This window comes from Oncorhynchus tshawytscha, linkage group LG02 (genome assembly GCF_018296145.1).
Source record: "Oncorhynchus tshawytscha isolate Ot180627B linkage group LG02, Otsh_v2.0, whole genome shotgun sequence".
NCBI lineage: Eukaryota > Metazoa > Chordata > Actinopteri > Salmoniformes > Salmonidae > Oncorhynchus > Oncorhynchus tshawytscha.
In genome coordinates this window covers 59,848,560-59,870,261 of record NC_056430.1, presented here as the reverse complement: position 1 = coordinate 59,870,261, position 21,702 = coordinate 59,848,560, and the positions used below count along the sequence as shown (strand labels likewise).

Below are 21,702 nucleotides of genomic sequence, written 5' to 3'. Positions count from 1 at the left end.
TATTATACAATGCAGGTGTGCTTAGTTCTGAGACTTAATTAAGATATATTAGCGTTTTAGTTTACATATTTTTATGTTAAAAAAATTATTCCACTTTGACATTACATAGTATTTTGTGTAGATCAATGATGACAAATTAAAATTAAAACAGTTTCAATCCCACTTTGTAACAACAAAATGTGGGGGAAATAAAGGGGTGTGAATACTTAAGACACTGTATACAATGACAGCTTTTATAATCTTTGCACTGTATGATTTGTATTTTTATGTAAAATGCAAATAAAATTAAAACAAAAATGTGTGGCTTGGTGTGAAGGACATGATTGTTTCCACTCAGAATAACTCATTTTCCCCCCACATACCTGTCAAATACCATTTGTTATATTTGTGGTTATTTGGCTATGTCACAGTGTGTCTTATTAGTATACCGCCTCTGTCCAAAAATCTTACACAACTAAAATTACAAAAGTATCCCTTTCTGACAACTACCTTTTCTGCATTACATTTTGTAATAGTCTCTTCATTTATCCTTATCCATATTTATATTTTATATGTATTTTAAATGGTTTAGGATGTAGCCCGAAAGATAGCCTTGGCCTTTAATCCAAATAATAAAATATTCAAAACAAGTTGTATGTGCTTGGGCCTACAGAAAAATGTGTACCTGTTATGTTTGCACAGAAAAGGTGCAAAATTGGCACGTTTGACCTAAGGCTACTCTTTTTTAAAATTGTATTTTTTTACCTTTCGTGCCCCCCCATCCCCTCACCCCTCCCTCTATTCTCCAAACACCGGAAGCTTCTCATCCAAAGTGGGAGCTAAGGAGAGAGAGAGAGGGAGAAAAAGGGAAAGGCTACTTTCATTTAATAGTGTTGAATGAATGGCATGTAGGCACATTTCTTCTTTGCATTTTCTTGTCATTATTTGAAATAATGGAATAGGTCCTACGTGTTCACGTTTACGAATTGCGCGTGCAACAGTCGTATCGTCATCGGACGACCACTAGACAAAGCAGTCGTTTATCGTTGCTCTTGTCGGAGTACTTTTTTTAGAGGTCTTGTGAAACGCTGGTAGTTTTCGCGTTGACTGCCCTTGGTTTCGGGTCTCGTTTTCTTGTGCGAATGATTTAACGTAGTTGTGGCTGACTTTGCTTGAGTTCTATTATGGAGTTACCGTCCACAGAAAATAAATGTTTCACAGAGAGTAACCTGAACTCGGCGAATAGGCGTAGACGAGGAGTCATGCCGACAATACACACCACTACTATCCTGTTTCTTATTTTCACCAAAGGTAAGAAGACAAAGTAGCCACAAGCCCGTCGGGTGTTATAAATGTATCTGTTAAATGAAAGTGTGCTTATCAGCCGGTACAATGTTCTACTATAGACTACTACATCAATGTAACAAGCAAGCTTTCTTTCCGAAAAATGTTTACTAGAGGACGCTACTGAGGAACCCATCTTGGTTATCAAATAGCCCAAGTTGTAAGTGGCCACTAACAAAGTTGTCTTGGCGTTTTAACTTTTTAACCTTTACTCTACAAAAGGCTAGTGTTATAGTTAACGGCTGTAAACTCGTCGTCACCCCCTCCCTAAAAACTCCATGTTACTGAAAACATAGTCAGTGAAAAACGTGTTACTCATTTGTATTTTTTTATTGTCCAGTTGGTTAGTTTTCATGTAATATCCCCTTCAGCCTGGGTCTTTAAATTGACAGCGTTGCAGGGCACACAAATAACTGTCTTCCAATGCCACACATGTTAATCATTCAATTTCCATAATATTTCCATAACAATATGAATTTTACAGTATGTCATTTGAGCTCATAACAGGACCATGACTGAAAACTGTTTTTGGGCAGAATAATGATCTGTATTGGTTGTATGCAACGTTCATGTTGGCATGGCCTGGCTTTAGAAGGTTCCCTATTGCTCAGCTTGATTCAACAGGCTCTTTAATAGAATATGGCCAGACCTGGGCTGAAGAGAGTGGGGGAAGTGACTGGCCTACACGGAGTGTGCAAAACATTAAAAACACCTAACTAATATTGAGTTGCATCCCCTTTTGCCCTCAGAACAGGCTCAATTCATTGGGGCATGGATTCAAGGTGTTGAATCATGATGACTCCAACAATGCTTCCCACTGTTGTATCAAGTTGGCTGGAGGACCTTTGGATAGTGGATCATTCTTGATACACACAGGAAAATGTTGAGTGTGGAAAACCCCAGCAGCATTGCAGTTCTTGAGACAAACCGGTGCACCTACTACCATGCCCTGTTCAAAGGCACTTTTGTCTTGCCCTTTCACCCTCTGAATGGCACAAATACACAATGTGCCGTCTTCATCGACCTGGCCAAGGCTTTCGACTCTGTCCATCACCATATTCTTATCGGCTCGGTTATTCTTATCGACTCGGTTTTTCGAATGACTGCCTTGCCTGGTTCACCAATTACTTTGCAGACAGAGTTCAGTGTGTCAAATCGGAGGGCATGTTGTCCGGTCCTCTGGCAGTCTCTATGGGGGTACCACAGGGTTCAATTCTTGGGCCGACTCATTTCTCTGTATATATCAATGATGTTGCTCTTGCTGCGGGCGATTCCCTGATCCACCTCTACGCAGACGACACCATTCTGTATACTTCTGGCCCTTCCTTGGACACTGTGCTATCTAACCTCTAAATGAGCTTCAATGCCATACAACACTCCTTCCATGGCCTCCAACTGCTCTTGAACGCTAGTAAAACCAAATGCATGCTTTTCAACCGTTCGCTGCCTGCACCCACACGCCCGACTAGCATCACCCTGGATGGTTCTGACCTAGAATATGTGGACATCTATAAGTACCTAGATGTCTGGCTAGACTGTCAACTCTCCTTCCAGACTCATATCAAACATCTCCAATCCAAAATCAAATCTAGAATCGGCTTTCTATTTCGCAACAAAGCCTCCTTTGCTCACGCCGCAAAACTTACCCTAGTAAAACTATCATACCGATAGCTCAAAAATAGCTTCCAATACTCTACTCAGCAAACTGCATCCAGTCTGCTGAGTAATCACAGTGCCATCCGTTTTGTTACTAAAGCACCTTATACCACTCACCACTGCGACCTGTATGCCCTAGTCGGCTGGCCCTCGCTACATGTTCGTCGCCAGACCCACTGGCTCCAGGTCATCCACAAGTCTATGCTAGGTAAAGCTCCGCCTTATCTCAGTTCACTGGTCACGATGGCAACACCCACCCGTAGCACGGCGGCCAAAACCTCATTTGGCCGCCTTTCCTTCCAGTTCTCTGCTGCCTGCGACTGGAACGAATTACAAGTCTCCAACTTCAGAGATTTTTGCATCTCCCTCACCAACTTCAAACATCTATCTGAGCAGCTAACCGATCGCTGCAGCTGTACATAATCCATCGGTATATAGCCCACCCAATTTACCTACCTCATCCCCATACTGTTTTTATTTGATTTACTTTTCTCCTCTTTTGCACACCAGTATCTCTACCTGCACATGTTCATCTGATCATTTATCACTCCAGTGTTAATCTGCTAAATTGTAATTATTCACTCCTATGGCCTATTTATTGCCTACCTCCTCATGCCTTTTGCACACAATGTATATAGATTCTCTTTTTTTCTACTACGTTATTGACTTGTTTATTGTTTACTCCATGTGTAACTGTTGTCTTTTCACACTGCTATGCTTTATCTTGGCCAGGTCGCAGTTGCAAATGAGAACTTGTTCTCAACTAGCCTACCTGGTTAAATAAAGGTTAAATAAATAAATAAAAATGTCTCAAGGCTTAAAAGTCCTCCTTTAACTTGTCTCCTTCCCTTCATCTACACGGATTGGAGTGGATTTAACAAGTGACATCAATAAGGGATCATAGCTTTCACCTGGATTCACCTGGTCAGTCTGTCATGGAGAGCAGGTGTAATTAATGCTCCAACTTTTCCCAATCATCTTGGAGCTCCATTTCTAATTGGGTAGCACATGCTGATGATTAGAGCTTGTCAGGAATGACATGTTCATAGAGATTCTATAACTCAATTGTAGGATCCCTATGCATGCGTTGATAAGGCACATACTGTAGTACAGCATGCAGAAGGGTAATTTATCTATGCTGCAGGCTAAAGCCACTTGTAAAAGTTTAAGGTACTCTTGTAAAAAGTAGTGGTATGGCTCAAGCTCAATGCTTTTGCTTTGGTCCTTCCCCAATGTATAACTACTGTATATATTTTTTCTCTTGTAGGTAAGTGGGAGTGTAGAGAAACAGTCAGAGAATGGATTTGTATCTTTTTAGAGACATGGAGGAAAGTGTGTTGGGGGGTTTGTCGTTGGCCTCAGGGTCTCTGGAGGAAATGGCACCACATTTGCATGGAAACCCAAGAGATAAAAGCAGCCTGATGAGACTTCACAGGTAGTTGAGGGGCTTGCTTGATCTTTAGAACTCAAGGGGGACTATCTCCTTCCATTGTTATGGAAATCAGGATTGGTCTGCGAAAAATACTTTAGAAGCATTCACTGTAATTGCAAAGACAGAGGTAGTATCATTTCACTTGATAAGTCCCTTTGCTCTGAATTGGGCTCACAATCATTTTTTGTTTATTCTAAACTAAGACGACTGAGAAGGATGATGCGCTGTAGTAGGATTTTGATACTATAATTAAGTGGAAAAAGCCCCCAGTCTTATTGGACTGTGTTAAATGCAAGGCTCCATGTATTGTTTGAAATATCAACAGTTTGCCTTCTGGGGCTTCAGAGGGGAAATAAAAATGTCTTCAGATAATTTTACATCAAAACCATATTGTGAGCCCTTTTCCCCGAACAAGATGGCCCTGTGTCTTGATTAAGACCTACAGTGTATAATGTGAAACATCCTTTGCCTTGAAGTCCTGGAATATGGACTGCGTCCAAGGAGGTTTCAGTTAGAGGAATAGTTCACGTTGATTGCAAATGTAACTTGTCTTATAGATATTTAGAGTGGTCTATGTACCTGGAGAGCCGGCAATCTAATATTGGTTTGTTTACCTTGCTATACAGCCAGTGTTAGGCTACTCACGGTAGTATAGATAATTTTCTTGGTAATATTACCCTTAATGTGAGGTACATTTGTAAGTTGAGTGAACTTTCTCTTAAACCAACAGCGCCCACACAGGACATAGGTGATGCTACAGCAAGCTATATCACACAGGCCTTGGGCTATACTGCAGCAGGCTATATCACACAGGACATAGGCGATGCTATATCACACAGGACATAGGCGACGCTAAAGCAGGCTATATCACACAGGACATAGGCGACGCTAAAGCAGGCTGTATCACACAGGAAGTAGGCGACGCTAAAGCAGGCTGTATCACACAGGACGTAGGCGACGCTAAAGCAGGCTGTATCACACAGGAAGTAGGCGACGCTAGATCAGGCTGTATCACACAGGAAGTAGGCGACGCTAAAGCAGGCTGTATCACACAGGAAGTAGGTGACGCTAAAGCAGGCTGTATCACACAGGAAGTAGGCGACGCTAAAGCAGGCTGTATCACACAGGAAGTAGGCGACGCTAAAGCAGGCTGTATCACACAGGACGTAGGCGACGCTAAAGCAGGCTGTATCACACAGGACGTGGCGACGCTACAGCAGGCTGTATCACACAGGACGTAGGCGACGCTACAGCAGGCTGTATCACACAGGCTGTACGTGGCGACGCTACAGCAGGCTGTATCACACAGGACGTGGCGACGCTACAGCAGGCTGTATCACACAGGACGTAGGCGACGCTACAGCAGGCTGTAACACACAGGACGTAGGCGACGCTACAGCAGGCTGTATCACACAGGACGTAGGCGACGCTACAGCAGGCTGTATCACACAGGACGTAGGCGACGCTACAGTTGAAGTCAGAAGTTTACATACACCTGAGCCAAATACATTTAAACTCAGTTTTTCACAATTCCTGACATTTAATCCTCATAAAAATTCCATGTTTTAGATCAATTAGGATCACCACTTTATTTTAAGTGTGAAATGTCAGAATAATAGAAGAGGGAATGATTTATTTCAGCTTTTATTGCTCGCACACACTTTTTCAGTTCTGCCCACAAGATTTCTATGGGAGTGAGATCATGGCTTTGTGATGGCCATTCCAATACCTTGACGTTGTTGTCCTTAGGCCATTTTGCCACAACTTTGGAAGTATGCTTGGGGTCATTGTCCATTTGGAGGACCCTTTTGCGACCAAGCATTAAATTGATGTCTTGAGACGTTGCTTCAATATATCCACATAATTTTCCTTTTCTCATGATGCCATCTATTTTGGGAAGTGCACCAGTCCCTCCTGCAGCAAAGCACCTCCACAACATGATGCTGCCACCCCCGTGCTTCACTGCTGGGATGGTGTTCTTCAGCTTGCAAGCCTCCTACTTTTTCCTCCAAACATAATGATGGTCATTATGGCCAAACGGTTCTATTTTTGTTTCATCAGACCAGAGGACATTTCTCCAAGATGTACGATCTTTGTCCCCATGTGCAGTTGCAAACCGTAGTCTGGCTTTTTTATGGTGGTTTTGGAGCAGTGGCTTCTTCCTTGCTGAGCGGCCTTTCAGGTTATGTTGATATAGGACTTGTTTCACTGTGGATATAGACACTTTTGTACCTGTTTCCTTCAGCATCTTCAAAAGGTCCTTTGCTGTTCTGGGATTGATTTGCACTTTTCACACCCAAGTACGTTCATCTCTAGGAGACAGCATCTACTTCCTGAGCGGTATGACGTCTGCGTGGTCCCATGGTGTTTATAAAAATTGCTCCCAAGGATGAGCCAGACTTGTGGAGGTCCGCAATTTTTTTGGCTGATTTCTTTTGATTTTCACATGATGTCAAGCAAAGAGGCAATGAGTTTGAAGGTAGGCCTTCTCTGGAATTTTCCAAGCTATTTAATGGCACAGTCAACTTAGTGTATGTAAACTTCTGACCTCTGGAATTGTCAGTGAAATAATCTGTCTGTAAATAAAACATTTCTTTTAACTAGGCAAGTCAGTTAAGAACAAGTTCTTATTTTTAATGAAGGCCTAGGAACAGTGGGTTAACTGCCTGTTCAGGGTCAGAACGACAGATTTGTACCTTGTCAGCTCGGGGATTTGAACTTGCAACCTTTTGGTTACTAGTCCAACGCACTAACCACTAGGCTACCCTGCAGCCTTGTTGTCCCATGCACAATGTAGATGTCCTAACTGACTTGCCAAAACTATAGTTTGTTAACAATAAATTTGTGGAGTGGTTGAAAAACGAGTTTTAATGACTCCAACCTAAGTGTATGAAACTTCAGACTTCAACTTTTTATCACACAGGACATAGGCGATGCTGCAGCAGCCTATATCGCAGAGATTAGGAAGTGATTACCAAACAAATACAAAAATAATGATTGTTTCCTTGGTTTACAATAAGCTCAATCATCACCATTTGCAGCATTGGAACAGCATTATTTGCTGAAACATTGAATTAATCCTATAGTATCTTATTTCCAACGTTCATCCAATTTGTGTAGTACTTTCAGAGCTTGTACAAATTTGCTGGTTCGATCAAAACCCAGTCCTTATTTTCTATACTGCCATCTGTCCTTGCTGTGTGTGTCTTGTTGAAACCAATGGCAACTACTTGTATGAAAGAGAGGGCCACTCCGGTCTGTGACATATGTGATGATGGAGAAGCAGCTGAAATGTCTTGAAACACGTTCTGGATTAGGCGTGATGGCATGTTCTTCCCTCTGGTCTAACTCCCCCGAGATCTCATTGGTCTTTGGGACTGTGCAGTTAAATGTTTAAATGTCAGGGGCAACCATCACTGTTTTCTTTTGGCACACCTCTGGCAGCTGCAGTTTCATCAGACAAACAATTGTTTGTTTATTTCAGCTAAACTTTAAGACCTGGAAAGTACATTTTGAGGAGTTCTTGTTGTTGTGAGGAATAATCTATCTCACCACTATAGCCCTTTAGTAAGCAAAAGCAAATGGTGTTAGCACTCAGTGGGCAGCCCTGATATAGGGCATTGATGTATAAAGATTTGTTGTACTATAATTAGTGTAAAAATAATACCTGAAAACCTCTATGCGACATCACACACACACACACATTAAATATGCACAATTCAAATGTCACGGTGGAGATTCACAATTTAGATGAGTAACTTAACTGCTGCACAGTATTTGAAGCAATACAACAGCGACACTGTATTTATTGTCAGAATATCACACGGTTTCAAAATTACATGTGGCAGGGGGGGAATGTAAAGGTAACATCTATAATTCAGTGTTCTGGTATGGCAGATGCTCCTCTCTGCCAAACTCATAGGATGATTGATGCCACTTCATTCGCTTGTTGAGTAATTCTACCCTGGGTAAACCCAGCCAAGGTCGTGCCAAAGCATGTTGTAACCTTGTGATTACTTTCCACAATGCCCTCCATATTTGGCTCCTAACCTAGTGCAGAAAGACGATGCCAGCGGCTGACATAACTGATGTTTGATCTGATAGCCCATAATGAGCTACTAAAATGACAGCCTGGCAGATGTTTGAAATGAATGCCTGTGTAAACCATGCCACCCGTCGCGAGATTGCTCGCCGGCAGAGAAATAGCAGGGCCTTGGCAAGGAGGAAGAGATTCTGCTCATAAGATGTCAAGTTGTCTGATATGGAGTGTCAGCCAGGAATGGCCTAAACAAAATGGTGGAAAACATGCCTGTTTTGAATTGTCTAATGATGAACTGTTAAACAACAACCAGCTCAGAAATATTTGGTTTCCAGACTCATGGTTTTAAATAATTCAAAGCATTTGGTTAAACACTATTGTTTTTCCTGCTAAATGGGGCATTCGTTAGAACCAATTTAGGAAACTACATCTGTGTGTGAAACTGTTACTCTGGCATACTTGGGTGCTTATTATTTGTAATCTTTTTTTCACTCTTTGAAGAAAATAGCTTTGTTGGTTAAAATAATAAGCTATATTGAGCTTTGCACTTGAAGTAGGCTCCTTTTGGATATTTTCAGGAGGATCTGTTTCTGAAAACTGCTCCAATTTCCTTTTATATAGTCGGGAAACATTGGGTTGAAAGCAACAGTCGAGTCACTGGTTGCAACAAGGATTAAAACCTGAAGATTGTGTGGAAGATGCACAATCTTTGGGATTTGAGTCATCATTTGCAGAATAACTTTGACCCAATTTGTTGAATGATTCCATTGTCTTTACTTAACTTTGTTTTTCTCCGTTAACAGTCTGTTGGGTGTGAGGTCAACCGTCAACATTTCTTCACCGATTTATCAAAATGTCAACCTTTTTAAATGTGCTTTCTGCCAAAGCTAGGACATGGGCTTGTGTTTTAGCCACATATGAGCCATTGGCACCATATCAGTCAAGGAGCATATAGCCCTGTAACCCTGGCAAAGTGCTGCTGACTGGGAGAGGACTGTTTCCATGTTGTAAAGTACACCCGGAAAGCTGGGCAGATGTCATTCACAATTCCACATAGTTTTACAGCTCCACCCCCATTTTTAGAGAGGGGATTTCACTGTTAGTCTACACCTTTTTGTATATGAGGCATGTGACAAATTGTTGATTTTAATTTATTGAAGACTGATGTATGAATATTTTTCTGACAAATTATTGCTTTTTGATATGACTTTGCAGATAGAATAAAGAGGGGGGAAAGCATGTCATCAAATACTTGCACATAAACCCTGAATAACACACTCCCAGAATTGCTTGGGTTTTGTGCGAATGATAAGTAATGAAATAAGAGTAAATGCTCACGCAGTGTATAAAGTATACACAAAGTAGTGGTCTACTGTTTGTTCGTGCCATCCCTTCATGCTCCTCTAAAATGACGATAGCATGTGAAATGGACAGGGCAACCTCAAGATGAAAAGAACCCTGTCTGACAGAGCCAATCACAACTATGCATGGCTCTCGTTGAACATGAGGTAAACCAATGGCTGCTTGCAGGCCACAATCATCAAGGGAAACCTACACAGACCGATTCCAGGGCAGAGAGGTCACGAGCAGGGGAGAAGAGCTGATTTTACATTTCGCAACCCAAGAACAAGCTCAGCCAGAACCGTTTGAAGAACTAGGGACATGAGTGATTGTACCTTTTTTTTTGAGTCTCTCTGTGGTAAAACAATATTTATTGCTAGATGTTTTGCCAGATACTTGCCCATTGTTGCATATGAACCCTTTCCTCTCAAGGGCTGTCTGGAGAGACTTGTTTTAGGGACAATTTTAGTCTGTTGGCCTGCCTGGAACCAATGTGAAGTTGCCTGGTGACACTCCTGAGGGCTCTGCAGAGAGAACAAGTGGTTCTTGTTATAAGATCAGAATTTGTGTAATTAAATTTAAGCCCATATGCTTTTCATTAAGCGCCATCTCTTTCGAGAGACGAATTTAGAAATCCCACAACATTCCCCAAGCACCAAAGGCTTTTTAGATTTTATGTAATATAAAGAGAAGCGTGTGGAATTTACTGTGGAGGATAGATTGAACTTCAGTGCAACACACATTTCCCGCCAATTTAGTTTGTGAGAAGAAATAATTACTTGGTTAATATGCCAAGACTATCAACATTTGAGGTCTGAAAAACTGCCGGGTTGCATGACTGTGAACGTCCCAAGCCTCGTCTCCTAAACATTTTTCTGACTTTCAACATCCTCTGCTGTTGACCTCCCTTAACGTTTGTTGTATTTTGTCCCTCCTTGTGTGCTGTTTTGGGTATTGTTTGTTTGTCGGGGGCCCCACACTTTCTGTGGTACGCATCAGTTGCTTGCACTTCTCCCAGCATGAGGTCAACACTGCCAACTGGCAGAAAGAGAAAGAACTGTTATGAGCTGAACATAACAGTGGAAGGGAGGACCAGGAGCAGGTGACACAACTGTGATTTGTGACTAGATTTAGAATGCAATGCAATTATTCCTCCTTCCCCCCACGGGACAGCTAATTGTATTGCATTCTAAATCTCACAGCGAAAACACATACTCTGTAAAGACTTCCATGTCTGAGCTGCCTGCGGCAGATGCCATACCAGAGGGGGGGGGGGGGCATAGTTGAGATGGGTTGTAACCTGGTTTTGGTGCTTCAATTGTTATTTCCCCCTCTGAAAACCAAGAGTAGGCTACTTTATCACCTTCAAGCCAGTTCTGCAAACAGTAAAATGAAAGCCCTAAGGCTCACATGTGAAAAGTGGCTGGACCCCTGACTCTTCCAGGGCCGTAAACTTGGCCCGGGACTCTAACGATGGAGGTACACAGGAAAGGTTTTCTTTTCTTCTCCAGGAGCATGTCAAATTAGGCATAAGTAAAGTCTTTGATTTCTGGATCAGTTAGAAAATCTGTCTTCCAAAATGTAAGACTTTTTTTCCCTTGTAGATGTTATCAGAAATGCATCAAAACCCCTGCCAACTAATATCAACACACAAATTGTTTACGTTCTAAAGTTTTAAGAAATATTGCCTTGTGCCTCTTCATTCCGTAACCAAAAACGGACATATCTTTAAGATATTTTAATGTCTCTCCCTCATGAGGGTGGATAATGAAAGTTCACAGAAGTAACGGTAGACCTACCAATTTAGTTATCGTGATTTTACTGATGTCAGTTTTATTTGAATTATTAAGTGAATAAAACTCGTAATTGCATTACCAGATTGGTGACTGAATTACCAATAAAATCAGTAATGGAATTACTGCAACTGAATTGGCTACAATGGGAAATCATAATAGTCACAAATCATAGTTGGGTCACCTGCTACTGTCCTCCCTTCCACTGTCATACTGTTCTGTTCAGCTCATAAGTTTTCTTTCTGTTGTCTAGTGGTGAAACCTCTCTCTCACATACACTGTCCAGTTAATGTTACCTCTCCCAGCTCTTACTGACACTACCGATGTGTCCCCTGTAACCAGCATCCTAACGCACTGACCGACATCGAACATCCACGGATGTTGAAAAGTAGTTTTTAAAATTTGATCAGTCCACCCTGGCCTTGATGTTTAACATCCACAGAAGGACCGGACTGAACATATCATAGATGTATGTTTCACAAGTTTTGATAGCACAGTACAGTTAGTAGAGCACAGTGGAGTATAACTACACATTTCAGGACCCAATGAATAGCCCGCTTTTACACTGGACAATTTGTGGGTTTATGCTACAGTCTGCCCACAGACTAGTTCCTGCTCAACTCCATCATAAATTGTTGAGTTTAGTCGGCTAAATATAGTACAGTGCAGAAATCTTTAAATTTTTATTCAGAGCAGATATTTAAGATTTTTCCCGGAAACGTAGTTGCATAAAAACCTGAGGGAGATTTTACTGTAATTCTGTTTAAAAAAGTTATCTGTACAGTTCTTACACTAAATTAGTTTTTTTTAAATTCAGTAGAAATTGTTAGTATTGACTTTTGCGTATTGTTTGTGTAACTTTGAAATGGTGTAATTCCGTTACTGTGGAATTGCCCCTGTAAATCCATACATTTCTCCAATGGCTCAAACGTGTTGAATTTCTGATTTGTCATTTACTTTTTAAATTTTATTTAGAAAATGAATGCCCCCCTCGTAAATGGTTGGAGCCATGCTTAGTGGGGAGTTGTAAAGCGAACCGCTCTTGGTATGTTCCACTTAGTGGAAGTGGAGGGGGGGAGGGGGGGTGAAGCTTAGGTTGTTTAATTTGTTTGATTTGTTTTATGTTACAACTCAAATTCATTAGTCTTTGCTGTAGTATTTGTCTTAGTCATGTAATTAAATACTTTCACATTCATAATCTCCACCAAGAAAATGACCATGTATGGCCATAGCACGCTCCCACTTATCTCTGCACCCACCTCCCTCCAGCTGTTTTGTACCTTGTATGTGCAGGGAAGGGGCAGGGGATTCTCATATAACTGTTTTGGCCACAGATGTGTATCCATCTCACAGCTGGGTCCCTGCGTTAAATGAAGGGAACGGTTCACCAATAATTTAAAGTCTCAACGGCCTCCGATACAATCTCATGCCATGTCTCTGTGATGACAGGACAGAAAAGACAGCTAAAATGCAAACTCAAAGAACTGTTCCATCCTAGGTCTGGGCGCTATATCGAATTAATTCCAGTTAATGTTTTTGTGCGATATTCCAAATGCCTGTATCGCAAGAATCAAGTTATTTTTTGTTTTTATGAGCATTTATGTTCGCTTGTTCTCATGTTGTCTTTTTGTTCTCGTCTCCTTCACGGGAAGGCAGGCGACGAGCTTATTTTGGGCAAGAGTGAAACCTCTCGCTTCGCCTTTTCCTGACTATTTACACACACCAAGCCCCTCCCCCTGCCACACCAACACACACCAAGCCCCTCCCCCTGCCACACCAACAAAGTTGAGAGATCAATTCTTCCACTGACGAGCAGATTAAACTCGCTATTTGCATTTGAGGTTTGGTCCAACAGAATCTGTCAAATGGACACAGAAAAGCTTAGACACTATTTTTTTTTACTGTAATAAAGAAGTTAACCTTTCTAACAATACCATTTATGTTTCAACGACTCAAATTGCGTGCAGAGCAGACACTACTAAAACAGGCGTGTCAATGAACATTCATTCTGGAAAATTAATGCTCAGTTTAGCATTTTAGCTAAAGACTTATACTAGCTGTAGTCTTTAAATGTTTTTATATAAATGTGAAATAAGTATTCAAACACAATTAATTTAATTAATTGGCAACTTGTTTTCATTCTGAGAAATAAGGAAAACTACTCGATTTCAACATCTGAACAGTGGACAGGCTGGCAAGCTGTCAAAACAGTTGGGAGACAGACGGGTGTGATCATAACAATTCAACTGTTCTGCCTTGTTACCTAGCAAATAGATTCACTCCGGGAATTCATTTGATTATTGCTGACTGTTTGAAATGCGGTGTATTTGACCTTTTTTGATTGTACAACAACGCTTATTTAGTGTATATATATTTTTTAAATTCTCTACCATTCAAAAGTTTGGGTTCACTTAGAAATATCCTTGTTTTTGAAAGAAAAGCATTTTTTGGGCCATTTTAAAATAACAAATTGATCAGAAATACAGTGTAGACATTGTTAATGTTGTAAATGACTGTTGTTGCTGGAAATGGCTGATTTTTAATGGAATATCTACAAGGGACCCCAAACGTTTGAACGGTAGTGTATATCTCGTGAATCGCCCATAAATTCGAGACACGATTTTTAGGCCTTGTCACCCAGCCCTGTTCCATCCTATTGCCGGGCACTTCTTTGCTGCACTCCTCCTTTTGAGTGGAACATTGTTATTGTCAATTTATACTGGAAACACATTTAGTGGTTATGATTAAATTGACCGCTATGCCTACTTCATCCTAACACTTGATTTCTTTTACCCTAACACAGCAATGTCTGATAAATCCCTCAAGCAACATCCTACTCAGTGTCATTGTCTTACATCAGATCAGTTCAGGCGGAATCAACATTTATCTCGCAAATGGTAATGGCATAGAACAAAAGTAGTCCGGGCTGCCATAACGTTTGAAAATATTACCTACGTGACATTGTCTGCGAGACTCAATTTCTTCATCAAAACTGTCTCAATTAATCTAAGCTTAAACAAATGTCAATGTTTTTTGTGAAGTCTTAGTTGCCCCATTTTACATCTAGCTAAGGATTATTGTGCTTCAATGAGCAGTATTTCTGTAGTTTTGACTATATGCACGAAAGCTAGAATACATTTTCCCAACATTAACTTTCTAACGTTAGCTGAACCAGTCACTGAAATCATCTTTGACTGAAACGGTGCTGCTAACTTAGTGCTGCACACAATGTTGAGTCTTCCAGCAAGTTACTGCACTGCTAACTAATGCTTACATTATTATGGGTTTTCATGAAGCAGCTGTTCTTCTGCCACGAGTCATTGCAGTAGCTTCCCGAGTCAGCTGCTGTGCTCAGCTGACCCAACGATACGATTGCGGGGAAACATGCTGATCCTATAGACTGATTTCTCAGTTCTTCATAATTGTGGGGCTGCATGTCTACAACTTCAGGATCATTTAAATAGGCTAATCCAAACCTTTTGTCATTCATGTCAGTAAACTAGCTATACAGCTGATCAAGTCACTGCACTGGCAACCAACGTCCTTGCACAACCTGTTTGCAGGAGATAGCCACCGGATTTTTTTTTTTTTTTTTGCAAACTATTAAATCACTGTCACAACTTTTTGTAGTAATTTTGCTAGTTATTCTTCCTATTTCATGGAAAGTCATGCAAGAGCGCAGTGATTAGGAACTGTTTTAAATGGTTTGAATGGCGGATGCTCAATGTTCAACAATGTTACTAGTCCAACACTCTAACCACTAGGCTACCCTGCCGCCCAGCAGCCTAATCACTAGCATCCTGCACCTCTGCATCGTGGCCCCTATCAGAGAGGATTTCCCGCCAGCTCACTCCAGGTCTCCCCTTTTGCCTGTTGTCTGTCAATCTGGATTGTGTTATTAAATGGAGGGTGACTTACTCCTACTGCACTGTCCCAATGGACCGCAGTCCCCCACTTGTTAATCTTAGTATCTGTAGGCATTTCAGAGCGGGCACCTGTTTAACCATGTCCAGCCTGACACTGTGTCCCTAGACTTGGGAGCAGCTGCACAAACACCTTCCTTCTCTGCCTGGGCCCTCCGCTTTGCCTTGTGAACCCCCCCCCCTGACACACACACACACACACATAACCCTTATATGGCAGTTTGTCTGATGGGTCCAGGCCTAGTGTGATACCCCAGGCCCAACGGATTTGCCTGACTATTAGGCTGTTCTGGACTATTAGTTTACCCCAGGGAAATCAGCAGCTGAAAGTAATAAGTGCTCTAAGTTGCCTTCTCGCCCTCAACAGCCACGTAGCTCGACGACTTACTTGTTTTTTTTTTGGGATGCTCCTATGGCATAATCAAGTGGAGATTGGACAATTGGAGATTCAGTTTCCACTGTTGTATATTTGCATAACGATGCTCCTCAGCCTTGTGAACTGCGGGTATGGTGAACTGAACCGTGGGTATGGTGAAACATACCTTAGTAATAATTGTGGCAAGCTCAAATTTCTGTACAAGGCTGTTGTCATTTATGGACCCCCCTCCTCTACTCAGTGTCTGGTGGGTTAAACCACTCTGGTCATATTTCACAGGGTGGTTTTGTTTTAACCATGGCTCAATTTAATGCTTGGCTCCCTTTTTAGTGGACAGATGGTCCAAATCAACTCTCCACCATTGTTAAATATGGGTCTGCTTACATCCATGGAGTCATCCTTACCCCTGATATATAGCATTGAAATTGGTCTGTTTGAAGTTACATTGTGGGCTTCCTCTGTAAGGTAACATTCTCATTTTTATTCTGCAGTTTGCTATTGTGGTCTCTCCCAGGAGTTTTCACATTCCACGCACATTCTGTGTCTTGTGAATTAAACCTAAAATGTTTCTGTGCCAATCTTTCCTGCCTACTGTCAGTAGTGCTTGGTGGGAGGTCCCTGCATCCGCAACCAAGCCCTGTAGGTATCTCAAAATGGAACTGGTCACAGACCCAGTATCTTTACTCCGGAGGGTCATTGACCGCTGTGCATCAAAGCCCTCCTTTGTGAGAGAGCGGGAGAAACCACAGGAGCTTTTTGGCACTAACAGAGCCAAGTTGAGCTTTGAGACTAATATGATACCACTATACGAGCTGGAAGAGAAGGACCAGTGCCCTAAAGCTCCTGGTGCATTATTTATACAGAAAGGACTTATCGATTGACACCAACTTATTTGCTTCCCTATTTGGTGCACAATTTGCATCTTCAGGTTCACATGAATGTTTATTTAGCTCAATCTTGGGAGGTAGGTTGTGTTTGATCAGATCCCAGATGTGATGTAATGTGCAGCGTTTTATGCAGCAGCAGGTTCCATTTGTGGTTCATGTTTCAGCCAATCAGGTTTGCTTACACTCGGTTAGTATAGTTCCACTGCTTCAGTATCCATGAATGCCACCTTTGTCACTTCGAACTCTAAATTCCTGCCCTGGGATCAAGGAAGAGGTTTAGGAATGCTCCAGTGCCAGGCATTTCTGTGGAGGCTAGGGTCCTCACCTAGACACTGATTTTGTAGACACTTTAAATGTGCAAGACTATTGCCATTCCTGATATCTCTGAGAATCTCATAATTTTGAAAATCTATTGAAAATAAAGCCAACTGGACACCAATGGTCCAACATGATGTTCTGGTAAATGTACCATCTCTGGTCAAACAATTCTTTACATGAAACAAATGTTCTAGGCATCATCTTTCTCATGACCTAGCTCAGCTACACTCTGCACAGTTGATTCCATGCAACATGGCGAGTCACCACATGTCTGATTTAATTTCTTTGGTGAGCAAATTTCCCCAGAGTCCAATCAGAAGAGAGAGCAATGGCGACAAACAGACTGACGGTGCACGCTGGAGGTCACACGAACATTCACCCTGTTTATTTACCTGTAGAAAAAGTACAGGCAAGATGTACACATACAACCCCTCGAACTGTCCACTGCATTTTCATGTGAGGAAAGAAGACAAATTTCCCCGATTTAAGTCTGTGTTTGGGGGACCATGCAGGAAATGTTAGATTTCTCTGTGGCCGCTAGTTCACCACTTCTTATGATAAAATAGGCATCACCATTCTTTTGTTTTCTGAGAGAACATCCGAATGAACTCTTATCTTTAAATAGAAGAGGTAATTTATTGAATAGCCTAGATTTTTATTTATCAATTGCAAGGGCTCTTGAATGACCCAATCAACAAGATATTTTTATATTTTTGTTTAAAAAAGAAATTCTTTGAAGGGTGGATCAGCTTTAATATTGAGGATAGATTGTTGCTTCCATCAATGCAATTGTCAACGTCATTTACAATCCCCAATCCATATTTTTTGGGATATATATATATATATATATATACACATATACGCGCGCGCACACAGTTGAAGTCTGAAGTTTACACACTTAGGTTGGAGTCATTAAAACTTGTTTTTCAACCACGCCAAAACAAGACATTTGTGGAAAGTTGGTTAGGACATCTACTTTGTGCATGACACAGGTAATTGTTCCAGCAATTGTTTAGACAGATTATTTCACTTATTATTCACTATCACAATTCCAGTGGGTCAGAAGTTTACATACACTAAGTTGACTGTGCCTTTAAACAGCTTGGGAAAATTCCAGAAAATGTCATGGCTTTATAAGCTTCTGATAGGCTAATTGACATCATTCGAGTCAATTGGAGGTGTACCTGTGGATGTATTTCAAAGCCTACCTTCAAACAGTGCCTCTTTGCTTGACATCATGGGAAAATCAAAAGAAATCAGCCAAGACCTCACAAAAGAAATTGCAGACCTCCACAAGTCTTTCATCCTTGGGAGCAATTTCCACCTGCCTGACTGTACCACGCTTATCTGTACAAACAATAGCACGCAAGTATAAACAACATGGGCCCATGCAGCCGTCATACCGCTCAGGAAGGAGACGTGTTCTGTCTCCTAGAGATGAACGTACTTTGGTGCGAAAAGTGCAAATCAATCCCAGAACAACAGCACAGGACCTTGTGAAGATGCTGGAGGAAATGGGTACAAAGTATCTATATCCACAGTTAATAAACAAGTCCTATATCGACATAACCTGAAAGGCCGCTCAGCAAGGAAGAAGCCACTGCTCCAAAACTGCCATTAAAAAGCCGTCCACGGTTTGCAACTGCACATGGGGACAAAGATTGTACTTTTTGGAGAAATGTCCTCCGGTCTGATGAAATAAAAATATAACTGTTTGGCCTTAATGACCATCATTATGTTAGGAGGAAAAGGGGGAGGCTTGCAAGTCAAAGAACACCATCCCAACCGTGAAGCGTGGGGGTGCTTTGCTGCAGGAGGGACTGGTGCACTTCACAAAATAGATGACATCATGATGCTGGAAAATTTTGTGGATATATTGAAGCAACATCTCAAGACATCAGTCAGGAAGTTAAAGCTTGGTCGCAAATGGGTCTTTCAATGGACAATGACCCCACGTATACTTCCGAAGTTGTGGCAAAATGGCTTAAGGACAACAAAGTCAAGGTATTGGAGTGGCCATCACAAAGCCCTGACCTCAATCCCATAGAATTTGTGGGCAGAACTGAAAAAGCTTGTGTGAGCAAGGAGGCCTTCAAACCTAACTCAGTTACACCAGCTCTGCCAGGAGGAATGGGCCAAAATTCACCCATCTTATTGTGGGAAGCTTGTGAAGGCTACCTGAAATGTTTGACCCAAGTTAAACAATAAAAAAGACAATGCTACCAAACACTAATTGAGTGTATTTGAACTTCCGACTTCAACTGTGTGCATATATATATATATTTTTTTATTCCCTGCAAACCCTGCCACCTTTCCCCCAATTGGAGTAAACTAATAAACACTTCGGCTTCTACCTTCAGTTAATACACATTTTACAGACACAATCTATTTTACAGTAGTTATATTTTGTTTGTTTTTAGTCCTTCCTCTATTTCTGACATCCATCCAGTTTGATTTTTATTTGTAACTGTGCTATTTCACAAAATGTCTGAGCCTACATACATTTTACAGACCCTGTGTGTTTTACATTGGTTGTCTTGTTATTAGTCCCACCCTTCAGCTCCATCCAACAGGCTCTGTTTTTACACTTGTTGTGACTTTTTGAATAATGGAGGTCGGAGTAGACTGAATAGCTATAGCCTACATTGCAGCAATGGCTCCCTATTCTCTAGTCTGTTCAGTTCTTCTGAGTCTTGGTACCCTCTTAAAGAGTATTCCCTGAGAGGATCCTGTCTCCATAGCAGCAACAGGCACAGATAATGGCTTGTCCTGCCCCTCTGGCTGCGCTAAGTTTAGAATGTGGCCTCCCCTGTAGAGGAGACTGCTAGACTGTGGTGTGTGTGTGTATGTATATATATATATATATATATATATATATAAACACACAGTCTAGCTCTATATATTAGTGGATCACAGGACGTGGGAGAGCTAGTACAGAGCCAAAGAGATGAGTCTTGGGGGTATTGTTATTGGGCACCAAGGGCTACTCTTCTTCCTGTAGTCTCAATTAGACTCCACTCGGTACTTACAATGACAGAACCACTCTCGAAGCAGTGAGAACACAGCGTATTGTGTACTTCCAGTATGTAATTGACTGGAGTTGTGTAGTTAGCAAGGCTGTGGGCTTTTCATTTTGGATGTAAAGAGGGGGAGCATGATAGCCCACCCAGAACAAAGTCATTGGACAGGTCATTATTGTAAACAAGAATTTGCTTTTAATATACGTCAACATTTTTTTATTATTTTTATTAATACAGGTAAGTAAAATGCATGCATGTTCAGACACTTTTACTCTGTGTCACCTTTGCCGGGTAACCCAGGAGTACCATTCATCCAAGGCTGAGGGGTATGAATGAATACCTCATCCTCTTGAAGCCGGGCAGATGCCACTCCGCATTCCATCCCCCTCGCTGGTATGCGCTCTCGACCTGTGATGTGTTGACATTGTGTCTGTGTATTAAAAAGAGGCAGAACTAGGTACAGCCTCATTGGGCACAGTTGAACTGTTTTTTTGTTCAGGATACACTCTTGTTTAGTTATTCTTTCAACCAGTCTCTCGATTCCACACGTATGTCACTATCACACTAGAGTACATTTATTGTTGATAGACCTATGAAACCGAACATAATATGAATATAACGAATTCAGTACTCAAAAAGGCAGATATAGTATGTCATAGCCAGTTATTGCCCCCCTTTTGTAAAACACTGCAAACCGAGGCCAAATGCCAAAGTAAGGTGGTATGCATGCCAGGGTGGAGTGAGGGGGGTCAACTAAGTGATGGCACAGTGCCCGCCTACCTACAAAAACATTAGGGGAAAACACTATCAGCTCAGTTGAGTGCCAGTTATTCATCCTTTTCTGCTCATTAAAAGTGTAGCCTACTTGTGCTATTTATTTATTTTTGTTTTTTTCTCTTCCCCCCCACTTCTGCTCCATGGGAAAGCAGAGGCTTTATTTCCCACTCCCACTGCAGACTGTCCCGCTCCCAGCATGGGCCTTCGCTCGGCCTGGGCCCCAGTAACCAGTCACTGGAGCGAGACAGACTGCCGTCTCGGTCTCAGGCAGTCGTCTGTCTGGATGAATGGGCAGCTCTGAGTTCCAGACAGGCCCTGCCAATCAATGAGGATCAGTGGCACTCTATTCAACGTCTGGGACATTGGGAGAAAAACAAATCCTTCATTGAAATTCATACTTAGTATTACTAGCATTTATTCCTTTGAAGGTACACACTTATTATTCTCGCAGTTTGACTTGATCCGCTTGTGTAACTACATTTTTTTGCACACATCTCCCATTGACATCAATTAATGAGTTGCGCGAAAGTCTGATTTGCTTGCGCTCAATTTAGAATCTGGACATTTGAATGCCTCTTAAACAAGCCGAAAGGACAACATAGTATTGTTTTAATGTAATGAGTGGCAATGTCCTATAGGGTGTTCTAATGGCTTATACTGCACCCTAAAGGGATAGTTAAGTTTTCTGAATGTTTTTGCTTATTTACAGCTCACCTAGGGTGGTGTTGTAATCCAAACCACTTTGAAGTTCATTGGCGGGGTGTTGAGCCGCATCCAAAATCTCCTGGAAAGCATTTTTTTGTGCATGTAGCAATGC

General features: G+C 41.6%; 1 protein-coding gene across 1 annotated transcript in view; it reads left to right on the top strand.

Annotated features, from left to right (window-relative positions):
• Positions 1-805: 805 nt before the first annotated feature.
• The window catches only part of LOC112265739 (inactive tyrosine-protein kinase 7), a 36,712-nt gene continuing 15,815 nt past the window's right edge, over positions 806-21,702 (top strand). The window contains exon 1 of the mRNA XM_024443300.2: positions 806-1,290. Coding sequence (XP_024299068.1) covers positions 1,164-1,290 — 127 coding nt within the window. The 5' untranslated portion in view covers positions 806-1,163. The remainder of the gene's footprint in view (positions 1,291-21,702) is intronic.